The sequence below is a fragment of the Myripristis murdjan genome, chromosome 11, assembly GCF_902150065.1.
Source record: "Myripristis murdjan chromosome 11, fMyrMur1.1, whole genome shotgun sequence".
Taxonomy (NCBI): domain Eukaryota; kingdom Metazoa; phylum Chordata; class Actinopteri; order Holocentriformes; family Holocentridae; genus Myripristis; species Myripristis murdjan.
Window position 1 is genome coordinate 600,210 of NC_043990.1, and position 12,500 is coordinate 612,709.

General features: G+C 49.0%; 2 protein-coding genes across 2 annotated transcripts in view; both read left to right on the plus strand.

Annotated features, from left to right (window-relative positions):
- npr1a (natriuretic peptide receptor 1a) overlaps window positions 1-6,747 on the plus strand; it is a 68,737-nt gene extending 61,990 nt beyond the window's left edge. The window contains exons 18-21 of the mRNA XM_030064302.1: window positions 921-989; window positions 1,272-1,446; window positions 2,089-2,187; window positions 4,833-6,747. Coding sequence (XP_029920162.1) covers window positions 921-989; window positions 1,272-1,446; window positions 2,089-2,187; window positions 4,833-4,978 — 489 coding nt within the window. The 3' untranslated portion in view covers window positions 4,979-6,747. The remainder of the gene's footprint in view (window positions 1-920; window positions 990-1,271; window positions 1,447-2,088; window positions 2,188-4,832) is intronic.
- A 2,991-nt stretch (window positions 6,748-9,738) lies between these two features.
- The window catches only part of ints3 (integrator complex subunit 3), a 19,545-nt gene continuing 16,783 nt past the window's right edge, over window positions 9,739-12,500 (plus strand). Inside the window, exons 1-3 of the mRNA XM_030063753.1 lie at window positions 9,739-9,889; window positions 10,533-10,616; window positions 12,359-12,442. Coding sequence (XP_029919613.1) covers window positions 9,806-9,889; window positions 10,533-10,616; window positions 12,359-12,442 — 252 coding nt within the window. The 5' untranslated portion in view covers window positions 9,739-9,805. The remainder of the gene's footprint in view (window positions 9,890-10,532; window positions 10,617-12,358; window positions 12,443-12,500) is intronic.

The window sequence follows — 12,500 nt, forward strand, 5'->3', positions numbered from 1 at the left end:
TTCTAATGTGTTTCTGTGTTTCTGTGTCTCTGTGTCTCTGTGTCTCTGTGTCTCTGTGTTTCTGTGTCTCTGTGTCTCTGTGTTTGTGTGTCTCTGTGTCTCTGTGTTTGTGTGTCTCTGTGTCTCTGTGTCTCTGTGTCTCTGTGTCTCTGTGTTTCTGTGTCTCTGTGTCTCTGTGTCTCTGTGTCTCTGTGTTTCTAATGTGTTTCTGTGTCTCTGTGTCTCTGTGTCTCTGTGTCTCTGTGTCTCTGTGTTTCTAATGTGTTTCTGTGTCTCTGTGTCTCTGTGTCTCTGTGTTTCTGTGTTTCTGTGTCTCTGTGTCTCTGTGTCTCTGTGTCTCTGTGTCTCTGTGTCTCTGTGTCTCTGTGTTTCTGTGTCTCTGTGTCTCTGTGTCTCTGTGTCTCTGTGTCTCTGTGTTTCTGTGTCTCTGTGTCTCTGTGTCTCTGTGTCTCTGTGTTTCTGTGTCTCTGTGTCTCTGTGTCTCTGTGTCTCTGTGTTTCTGTGTTTCTGTGTCTCTGTGTCTCTGTGTCTCTGTGTCTCTGTGTCTCTGTGTCTCTGTGTCTCTGTGTTTCTGTGTCTCTGTGTCTCTGTGTTTCTGTGTTTCTGTGTCTCTGTGTCTCTGTGTCTGTGTCTCTGTGTCTGTGTCTCTGTGTCTCTGTGTCTCTGTGTCTGTGTCTCTGTGTCTGTGTCTCTGTGTCTCTGTGTCTCTGTGTCTGTGTCTCTGTGTCTCTGTGTCTGTGTCTCTGTGTCTGTGTGTCTCTGTGTCTCTGTGTCTCTGTGTTTCTGTGTCTCTGTGTCTCTGTGTTTCTGTGTCTCTGTGTTTCTGTGTCTCTGTGTCTCTGTGTCTCTGTGTCTTTGTGTCTCTGTGTCTGTGTCTCTGTGTCTCTGTGTCTCTGTGCTGACTCTGGCTCCCCCTGCAGGTGGTGACTTTGCTGAACGACCTCTACACCTGTTTCGACGCCATCATCGACAACTTTGATGTTTATAAGGTAAAAACTCTTTCACAATAAAGCGTCGGCCTTCCTCTTCAGCTCTTCAGCTCGCAGCGACGCCAAGACTCTGTTTAGTTTTATTCTGTTTTTTTTCTCTTGCTCCTCTTCCTCCTCCTCCTCCTCCTCCTCTTCCTCCTCCTCCTCCTCTTCCTCCTCACTTTGTCTTGTATCTTTTGACCACATTGAAAATCACACACACAGACACACACACACACACACACACAGACACGGCTGCGGAGCCCCGCCCCCTGCAGGTCAGTGACTCTGTGTCGCCCCCAGGTGGAGACGATCGGCGACGCCTACATGGTGGTGTCGGGGCTGCCGGTGCGGAACGGGAAGCTGCACGGCGGCGAGGTCGCCCGCATGGCGCTCGCCTTGCTCGACGCCGTCAAGAGCTTCAGGATCCGCCACCGAGCCGACCAGCAGCTCCGCCTGCGCATCGGCATCCACAGCGGTGTGTGTGTGTGTGTGTGTGTGTGTGTGTGTGTGTGTGCGTGTGTGCGTGTGTGTGTGTTAAATTAATTAAAATAATCATTGTGCAGCTGAAGTCATTCTAAAAGTGATCTCGTACAGGTTTGCTCACTAATCAGCTGCGTCGTTGTTAATAAAGTTATTGAATAAAGTTCATTTTTTAACAAAGTAAAACTAAAATAAAGAACGCTTCAGTTTTACAGGAGGATCAGATTCAGTTTGAGTTTTTTCACAACTACCTTTATTTTCAGATTGTGTTTTATGATACTTCATGATATTTTTTGTCTTAGTTTTAAAATGTTAACCTTGACAGTAAGGATAGACAGACAGACAGACAGACAGATGGAGAGACAGACAGGAGAGACAGACAGACAGACAGACAGATGGAGAGACAGACAGACAGACAGACAGATGGAGAGACAGACAGACAGACAGACAGATGGAGAGACAGACAGACAGACAGATGGAGAGACAGACAGACAGACAGACTATATGTATCATGAAATATATCTGCAACATATCTATAAACTAGAATATATATATATAGACTAGATTTTTACTCACAATGTGTCATTTTGTGTGTGTGTGTGTGTGTGTGTGTGTGTGTGTGTGTGTGTGCGTGCAGGTCCTGTGTGTGCAGGTGTGGTCGGCCTGAAGATGCCCAGGTACTGTTTGTTTGGAGACACAGTCAACACCGCCTCCCGCATGGAGTCTAATGGAGAGGGTAATACACACACACACACACACACACACACACACACACACAGTTCATTGGGGTGGTATTTGGATGAGGAGTGTGGATTTTTTTAGTGGACGGGGACTTTTAATGTGAAAGGATCCAGTGTGACCTGCCTCCCCTCTCATGACGGCTCAAAGAACACACACTGTCGAAAAAGAGGGGGTGGGGGTGAATGCTGCAGGGGCTCAGTCTGTGGAATATAGGGAACAAATGAACTCAGGTGCTCTTCGAGGGAAAAAAAGGCAAGCAAGGTATAAAAGAAAACTGACTGTCATGCTGTAGAGTATGCTGCAGTCACGGAGGGAGATCCCGAGGCACTCTGGAGTGTGAAAATGTAAAATCCTTTATTCAGAAGGGAGACCCAACGCGTTTCGATGAGTTACATCTTCATCAGGGGTGTAAGAGTATAATGTGCACAGGTGTGTATTTAAAAGGTAGTCACATGGTCACATGGGTGGACGTAGGGGTGGTCACAAGACCACGTTATAGGGGCTGCAACCAATAGTGTATACACATGAAATAAAAGTAAGATAAAAACAAATAACATACCTGAGCAAAATGCTAGAAAACCCAATACGAGCCACAATATTAAAAAACAGCAAGGCACATGAAAGGCACATGAAATGGCTAAGAAAGGTTGGCCAACCTGGGATGACTATCAATGATACATAAACAAGAAAAAACAGAAGAAACCTTGATGACCTTAGGGTTACACCGCCCCCTAGTGGTTCCAGAAAGGAATCACTAGGTCTGCCCACCGGAGGAGGACAACAGGACACACCACAAAAAAGAGAAGAGCAACAGGTGAGTCCAAATATGAGTTCATATGGTAAGTATCATAATAGGGACTGCTGGTGTGGAAAAAGTCCATGAAAAGCAAGGTCTTAAAAAAGGGGCCCAGGTGTTAGGCCGAGGACTGGGAGTGAGGACTCATGTTGAAAAGGGTCCTAAGAGCGCTCATGCGGGGCACTGGAATGGCCTGGGTGGGACCTGTTGACTTCAGGGCAAATGGAAATTTCCAGGATGTGTGAATGTGAGTGAATGTGAGTGTATGTGCAAGTGTGTGTGTGTGTGTGTGTGTGCGTGTATGTGTGTGTGTGTGTGTGTGTGTGTGTGTGTGTGTGTGGGTGGGGGGGTAGAGGAAGGGGGTGAAGTCTATGTCCTCGTTAAGGCCTGGAGGGGAAGTGGCCTTGAGTGTACTGATCCAAAAGGTCTCCCTTTGGAGCAGACGTTTGAGTCTGTCGCCCCCTCTGTGGTTTCTGGGGATGACTTCAAGCACCATGATCCTCAAATTGTCAATTTTTGTGTGTCCCGCTGACCTGTAGTGTTCCGCCATGGGGTAGTTTGGGTTCTGTGTTCTGATGGCATATTTATGTTCTGCAAGCCGATCCTTCAGCCTCCGTTTGGTATGACCAATGTAAAAAGCCCCGCATTCACATTCCAATCTGTAGACAACATAAGTTGTGTTGCAGTTAGCAAAATGTCTGCAATGAAAGGTTTTGCCAGTGGACACATCAGGAAAGGTGTTAGTTTTAAGAACGTTATTGCAATGATTGCATGAACCACATCTGAATGTGCCCGTGGGCTTGGAGAGCCAGGTGGTGGGTTTAGAAGGCAGTAGGTAACTACTCACCAGGCTGTCCTGGAGTGTGGGTGCTCTCCGGTAGGAGAAGGATGGGGAATCAGGCAAGGCGGTGGCGAGGGCCGGATCGCTCATCAAAATGCCCCAATTCTTTCTGATGATGTGTGTGATGTCGGATGCCAGTGTACTGTATTGTGTAGTGAAAAAAATTTTGGGTGGGGGTTCTTGGCGAGATTTTTTGGTAAGGAGGGACTTTCCTCAGCAGACCTAGCTCTGGTGACCGCCTGGTTTAAAACTTTGTTTTTGTAACCTCTCAGTTCAAATCTTGCTTTTCATGGACTTTTTCCACACCAGCAGTCCCTATTATGATACTTACCATATGAACTCATATTTGGACTCACCTGTTGCTCTTCTCTTTTTTGTGGTGTGTCCTGTTGTCCTCCTCCGGTGGGCAGACCTAGGGATTCCTTTCTGGAACCACTAGGGGGCGGTGTAACCCTAAGGTCATCAAGGTTTCTTCTGTTTTTTCTTGTTTATGTATCGTTGATAGTCATCCCAGGTTGGCCAACCTTTCTTAGCCATTTCATGTGCCTTTCATGTGCCTTGCTGTTTTTTAATATTGTGGCTCGTATTGGGTTTTCTAGCATTTTGCTCAGGTATGTCATTTGTTTTTATCTTACTTTTATTTCATGTGTATACACTATTGGTTGCAGCCCCTATAACGTGGTCTTGTGACCACCCCTACGTCCACCCATGTGACCATGTGACTACCTTTTAAATACACACCTGTGCACATTATACTCTTACACCCCTGATGAAGATGTAACTCATTGAAACGCGTTGGGTCTCCCTTCTGAATAAAGGATTTTACATTTTCACACTCAAGAGTGCCTCGGGATCTCCCTCCATGACTGCAGCAAACTTTACAGCATGACAGTCAGTTTTCTTTTATACCTAACACACACTGTCACTTTAAAACATGTGGTGGGATAACTGTGTGACTGCAGCTGTGTGTGTGTGTGTGTGTGTGTGTGTGTGCGGGCTGCAGCTCTGAAGATCCACGTGTCGGAGGCGACCCGGCAGGTCCTGCAGGACTTCAACTGCTTCCAGCTGGAGCTGCGAGGAGAGATCGAGGTGAAGGGGAAGGGACGCATGAGGACCTACTGGCTGCTGGGGGAGAGCAGCGCCCACTGAGCGGAACCTGCCGGAACCCACCGGAACCCACCGGAACCCACCGGAACCCGAGAGGAAGCACGAGGCGGTGCGGAGGGAGGAGGCGGAGGCAGGGAGGACGGAGAGTCAGACGAGTAGAAAACAAACTTGTGAAGAAGAAGTTTTTTCTGTGTTTGCGTGCCTGATGTGTGTGAGAGATCTCTGCCAGCTGAACTACACTACCCATGATGCACTGCAGCCAGCGGCAGCATCGCAGCAGCACAAGGACGTTCATTTTGTGTCTGTCATGATCACATGATCGACTTTTCCCACCTGAAGACAAACAGAGCAGAACATCAGGGGTCAGGGGTCAGAGGTCAGAGGTCACAGGTCACAGGTCACAGGTCAGAGGTCAGAGGTCGCGCAGCAGACAGACAAGCTGCTGGTGTGAAAGAACCGTCCTCCTCTCTGATTGGATGTTTAACTTCCTGTTGGCTCCTTGCAGGCCTGATGTGTGAAAAGCTGAGAAACACTGAAGAAGAAACAAAGATCCTCCCGTGTCAGACAGAGCGCCGCTCGCGTCCACAGAAATCAATCTGAATTTCAGAGATCAAAGTCATATTGACCAGAAAAATCTGACAAATTAAATAAATAAATTCACGAGTTTTTTTCCTGGAAATTTGTGACTTTAGAATCTCAGTATTTTCATGTTTTTTCTCATAAATTTGTGAGTTTGCTCTGAAAAATGCATCGCTGCTTTCATGCCACATTCACTTGCCCTCGGACAGACGAGTTTCAGCTCACACTGGGCTGGCAGCTGCCGGCCCGGCCCCCCCAGTGGATCCGCCCCTGCCCTCCACCTCAGTAAAAGTCTGACTTAATGCTGCATTCACTGCTCATCTGATTCACTGTAAAAATGACCTGCTGACATGAACATGTGCCCTCTAGTGGTGATGACAGGGTAGGACACGTGGGGGGTTCAGAGACGTGCTGCTCATGAAAAACAGATCATGATCACAGGAACTTGGACATTAAAGGCATCAGCGCCGCGTCCTCTGACGTGAACGAGGCGCTCCTGTTCGCACTCGAGCAACAGCTGCTTTTTTAACCACGTTACCTCTTCCATGTTTTAGCGGCGAGGCGACGCCCCGCCCCGCCGCTCTGCTGCGGAGCGCCGAGGTTTCACCGCGTGACCCTGAACGCAGCGCTGCGTGTCCTGGCCGTCGTCTGCGTTTGTAATATTTTGTCATTTTTGACAATTCAGGCGTTCTTGCTCGCACTTTGACGCTACAGATACCTCAGATACCACACACACACACACACACACACACACACACACACACACACACACACACATACAGCGACATGATGTTTGTTTTACCAGCGAACTGAACCACCGAAGAAGAATGACGCCAACTGTCCGCTTCAGTTCCTGCAGAGGATCTGCAGACGCACGGCGGCGTCTCAGAGCCACTGCAGGAAAAAAAACACTTTCAGAAATTCAGAGTTTAAAGTCGTAAATTTATGAGAAAAAAATCTTGAAAATTCTGACGTTATAAAGTCACAAACTGAGGAAAACAACAGAAGCCGCCTCCTCGTCAGCCTCTGAAGACACGTCGCTCTTCTTCCTGATGAATCTGTTCACTTTAATCTGAGATTCTCCTCACCAATCTGTGAGCTGATCATCTCAGACCTCTGGAGCCTTAGAGCCGGCAGCTCACCTGGTGGAGCGTCCCACCTGTTCAGGCCGACCTCAACCTGTCTCTCTCTCTCTGCCCTGCCTGTCCTGTCTCTCTCTCTGCCCTGCCTGTCCTGTCTCTCTCTCTGCCCTGCCTGTCCTGTCTCTCTCTCTCTCTCTCTCTGCCCTGCCTGTCCTGTCTCTCTCTCTCTGCCCTGCCTGTCCTGTCTCTCTCTCTCTCTCTGCCCTGCCTGTCCTGTCTCTCTCTCTCATAGGTTTATAGCTTTATTCTTGTAAATTCGGTGTTTTTTCTCAGAATATGGCCCCGGCTGTATGATATTTTTTTCCTGCAGTGGCCGTGACACGCCGTCGTTACAGAAACATTTTGCCTTCACTTGAGAATAAAGAAAGGCCTGATGGGAAATAAAGAAAGGCCTGATGGGAAATAAAGAAAGGCCTGATGGGAAATAAAGAAAGGCCTGATGGGAAACATAATCATGTTCATTTTCTGGTTAATTCAGAAACACGGCAGTTTCTCCTGTCAGGTGAGGCAGCGTGGAGGGAGGCTGTGAGGTAACCCTGATCAGCCACAGGCCTGCTGTCTGCCTGTCTGTCTGTCTTTCTGTCTGTCTGTCTGACTATCTGTCTGTCTGTCTGTCTGTCTGCCTGTCTGTCTGTCTGCCTGTCTGTCTGCCTGCCTGTCTGTCTGTCTGTCTGTCTGTCTGTCTGTCTGCCTGCCTGTCTGTCTGTCTGTCTGCCTGTCTGTCTGTCTGTCTGTCTGTCTGTCTGTCTGCCTGTCTGTCTGTCTGCCTGCTTGTCTGTCTGCCTGTCTGTCTGTTTGGGTTGATCAGGTTTTCCAGTCTGTCAGCGGCTCTCAGGTCAAACTGGATGCCAGATTAAACTCTGCACCGGCTGCGCTCGTGTGCGCCGCCCTGTGGCCATGCAAGGAATCACAGGAAAACATACAGCCAGAATCCTAGCTAGCGAGCAGGTTGATGCTAACAAGCAGGTTGATGCTAACGAGCAGGCTGATGCTAGCGAGCAGGTTGATGCTAACGAGCAGGCTGATGCTAACGAGCAGGCTGATGCTAACGAGCAGGTTGATGCTAACGAGCAGGCTGATGCTAACGAGCAGGTTGATGCTAACAAGCAGGTTGATGCTAACGAGCAGGTTGATGCTAACGAGCACAGTGATTATACTTTTTACTTTTAGTATGTACTGCAGCTGCCCTTACAAAGTATGCAGTGTAGTATGCAGTATGCATGCGTATGCATACTATCGGGACACACTGCATCCGTCCTCCCTGACCTCCGACCCTCTCGCTCCCTCTCGCTCTCGTATGTCATGTACTGGGACATACTCATTCTTTTTTTTTTTTTTTTTTTGCATACTAAATAGTATGGTAGTATGGGTACTGGAATGCAGGGCCAGTGAAATGGACTCTTACTTTGTAGATTTGATGTACTTCCTGTTGAAAGAGGAAGTGTGTACGGGACAGACCGAACCCCAAACCCAACAGGATCTCAGTTTGGGAGAGAAACAGGCTTTTAATTTGAAGGGACAGGTGGGTGAGACAGGATGTTGACAGATCTGTGAAGTTTTTATTGGTTGGAAATTTAATTTCCAGCTGCTGGTGCAGGATGATGATGTCACTGTTTGACAGGAAGTGGAGGTCATTTAACGTCGTTTCATGGACACACACACGCACACACACACACACACACTCTGCTGCCCTGCTCAGCGGCACCTCAGCAGGATGAAGACCTGATGTGGGGATTTAAACCAGCAGCTCTGCCTCGGTGTTCTGTGATGTTCCTCAAGGACGTTCTCACCTGTGTTCTGTTGTGTTCTGCTTTATTTTGTAGGCTGACGCATTGTTGTTGTTGTTGTTGTTGTTGTTGTTGTTGTTGTTGTTGTTGTTGTTGTTGGGGGGGGGGGTATTTTCCTGTGTGTGTTTCTGTTTTCTCAGTGTTGTTTATTATAAATGCAGCAGAAATAAAAAGCTGAGTGGACTCTTATTGTGTGAAACCTCAGATCTGCTGCTATTATAGTTATTATTAGCATTATCATTGTAACAACAACAATAATAAACTATTTATCATGACAACCATTATTATTATTGTTGTTGTTGTTGTTAATTATTAGCATTACTATTGCAACAACAAGAAACAATAATACATTTATTATTACAAAAATTAAGAATGTTATTATTGTTGTTATTGTTGACATTATTATTATTTACATTATTATTGGTGTTTGATGATTGTGATGATGGTAAACACTTTCTCACTTTATTTATCGGCTCTCAGAGCAGAGGGGAGCGGCAGCAGATCAATAACACACCAAGTTCACAGCTAATTATGATAATAATATTACTGCCACTAATGTAACAACAACTGCTACCACTGAATGTGTGATGATGATGATGATTGTTATTAGTAACATCATTATGACTTTTATCTGTTTGTTTATTTATTGTAGTATTATTATGGATTAGGACAAATAATAAAGCAGTCATAGAGTCTGACTGCTTCTGAATGTTACGGTGATAATAATGATAATAATTATGATGATAATAATGATGATGTTTCCCTCCTGTGGTAAAACTAAAGCTGCATCCTGTTGTAAAGGGTTGTTGTGATCTTTGCTGCTTCCTGTTAGTTTGCGGGTGTTTGCAGAGAGTGTCAGAGCTGCTCCAACCCACTCACACATTAAGAGTGTATGTTTTTATTTATTGCATTCAGATTGTTTATTTATGAACACTTTTTTATGAGTTTATGAGTAAACAGCGTTTCCATACATGTGGGCTTCGGTGCTACATGGCCGGGGATTGGCTGGGTCTGGGGCTCAGACTTTCTGTCTTTTCATTGGTTGCTTTACACGTCACTCAAAGCTCTAAGGAAAGTGATTGGTCGTAGGGCCCGCGATAGTCCCGCCCCCCCGGTCCACTTCCGGCAGGCCCTCGCTGCTCGGAGTTCCGTGGCCGTTAGCTGAGGCGGAGAGACGCTGCCGAGGGAAGAAGTTTAAAAACACACATTGTGCGCCGGAGCCCTGGCAGAGAGAGAGTCCGACACCGGCAGCTGCTCCAGCCGCTCCGGCACGACGGGAGACGCGTTCATAAGCCCCGGTAATCCCCACAGTCCCGGCCGCTCAGAGCTCCGCGGGGCCCGGCGAGGCGAGGCGGGAGGAGATGGAGCCTTCACCGGCGAAGGCGAAGCCGCAGGGCCGGCTGCTGGTGTCCACCCCGCTGGACGCTAAGGACGAGCTGGAGGAGGTACGGCCGCCCCGCCAGCCCGCTCCCGCACACACTGACCCCGCACACAGTGACCCGCACACAGTGACCCGCACCGGGCCGGCTCTCATGCTAACGCGGCGCTCAGCCTGCAACCACAACAAACCAGCGATACAAAGACCCGGAGCCAACATGTCAGCCTGCTAGCCTGCTAGCCTAGCGACAGGCTAGCAGGCTAGCAGAGGCTAGCCCAGCGCTGTGTGTGTGTGTGTGTGTGTAATCTGTGTTCGTGAGATTTACAGTGTGTGTGTGTGTGTGTGTGTGTGTGTGTGTGTGTGTGTGTGTGTGGAGGGGATAGCACAGGGAAAAGCCACACAGCAAGGGAACACTTAGCCTAGCATGCTAATCACACGTAAACATATGGATAAGGCACAAAGCGGTGCGCATGCGCGGTTGGCGTATTTCACATGTCAAAAGAAGAGCACGAGATGCTGTCATTGAGTGTGTGATAAGTTAGAGTCCAGTCTGTTGGTGTGTGTGTGTGTGTGTGTGTGCAGTCAGCTGTGTGTTTCTGTAATGCATCAGTTTGTCTCTGTTAAGTTATAGTACTAGTAGTAGGAAGAGGTAGGTGTGTGTGTGTGTGTGTGTGTGTGTCTAATGAACCAGTCCTGTGTGTGCTCTGCAGCGATTGGAGAGGTGTGTTGGGATCGTCCAGTCGCTGACCAATGGGCTGTCAGAACGGGAGGCCAACGATGCCCTCACTGCTAACGTAAGAAACACACACACACACACACACACACATCAAGTTAATTCATTTTTCATGCTCTCTCTGTGGTCGTGTGAAGCGCCGTGTGACCTGTGTCTGGGAAACGCTGCACACAGGAAGTTCACCACAGGCAGGAGACACACTGGCAGCAGGACGAGCTGTTGTCGTTTCCACCAAAGCACATCTGAAACCGTTAGCTAACGCCGTGCTAATGACGGCCCGCGGCGAAGATGAAGACGAGGAGGAGGAAGTGAGTCAGCGGAGTGGAAACGCTTTGGCGAGCCGGTCGGCGGGCAGAACTCACAGCGGGAGCAGACCAGAGCCTCAGGAAACAGGACGGGCCGAGCCGGCAGCGACCGCGGCATCGATCCCCGCGCTGCAGTGACACGCCAGCCGCCGCCGCCGCCGCCTCACGGCTTCCACCGGCTTCTTAACAGAGACTGAAGCCCAGAGCATCACAGCAGCCTCAGCGCCCAGGAACCCGTCACGTCAGGCTTCAGCTGGTTAGTCAGCTGATATGATGCTCACTAAGTGTGTTGTGAGAATACGGTTCCACCGATATCGACCGCAGGCTCCTTCCTGGACCGAGTAGAAATCTAAGTTGTATTGTGGCGGCCAAGCTTGTGGTTTAAAGCCCTAATGAGGACGGCATCATGATGCAGGTGGTTCTGCGGTGTGACATGTTGTAAGAAAATCAGCTGTGATGGATCCTCCAGGGAGCAGGAAGGTGAAGCACTCCGCCCCAAACACCTGAAGCCTGGAACCGCACAAACAGAACAGGTAGAACCGGCGTGGACTCTCTGCGGGCCTCTGGCTCACAGTATTTCCGGGTGGTTCCTGTTGCCATAGCAACAGCTGCAGCGCTCACTGATGCCACTGCACCGGCAGAAGAGTCTGTTTGAATAACTTTATTGAAACGTCCACGGTGACGTCAGCAGCTGCTGGTGGATCTCACCCTGAGGGAGAACCTGAGGGAGAACCTGAGGGAGAACCTGAGGGAGAACCTGAGGAGAACCTGAGGGAGAACCTGAGGGAGAACCTGAGGGAGAACCTGAGGGAGAACCTGAGGGAGAGCCTGAGGAGAACCTGAGGGAGAAGCTGAGGGAGAACCTGAGGAGAACCTGAGGAGAACCTGAGGGAGAACCTGAGGGAGAACCTGAGGGAGAAGCTGAGGGAGAAGCTGAGGGAGAAGCTGAGGGAGAACCTGAGGGAGAAGCTGAGGGAGAACCTGAGGGAGAACCTGAGGAGAACCTGAGGAGAAGCTGAGGGAGAAGCTGAGGGAGAAGCTGAGGAGAACCTGAGGGAGAGGAGCTGCACTCCCCTCAGCATTATGAACCTCCCTGCTTTACTTTAGAGGCCTTCCCTCACAACATCAGTTGAATGTTTACAACAGTTGCCATGGCAACGTGAACCCCCGGGAAACAGTGTGAGCTGCTGTGAAGGTAACGGACAGCTGTGATGCTGCCGGGTCGCCGGTCCACCGCAGGATCTGCTCGTTTCTCATCATTTTTCCTCTAAACTGAATATGACGTCATCACTCCTTGATTTGAGCAGCTGGACAGAGGAGGGAGCTCACCAGCAGACAAACACAGAGGAGGTTTACTCTGAGATGAAACAGGAACCCAGTAAAATGAAAACAAAGTAAATGCAGACGCTTTATAAAGCGTTCAGCTCTGACGAATAACATGTAACACAGCTCTGTGTGTGTGTGTGTGTGTGTGTGTGTGTGTGTGTGTGTGTCCCAGGTGTGTAAGGGGCAGCAGCAGCATGAGGAGGTGTGTCTGGGTCTGTTCACCCTGGTGCTGACAGAGCCCAGCCAGGCCCAGCGGGTAAGACAGCACACAGCAGCACACGGCACCGCGCCTCTTACAGAGGGTGTGGAAATGA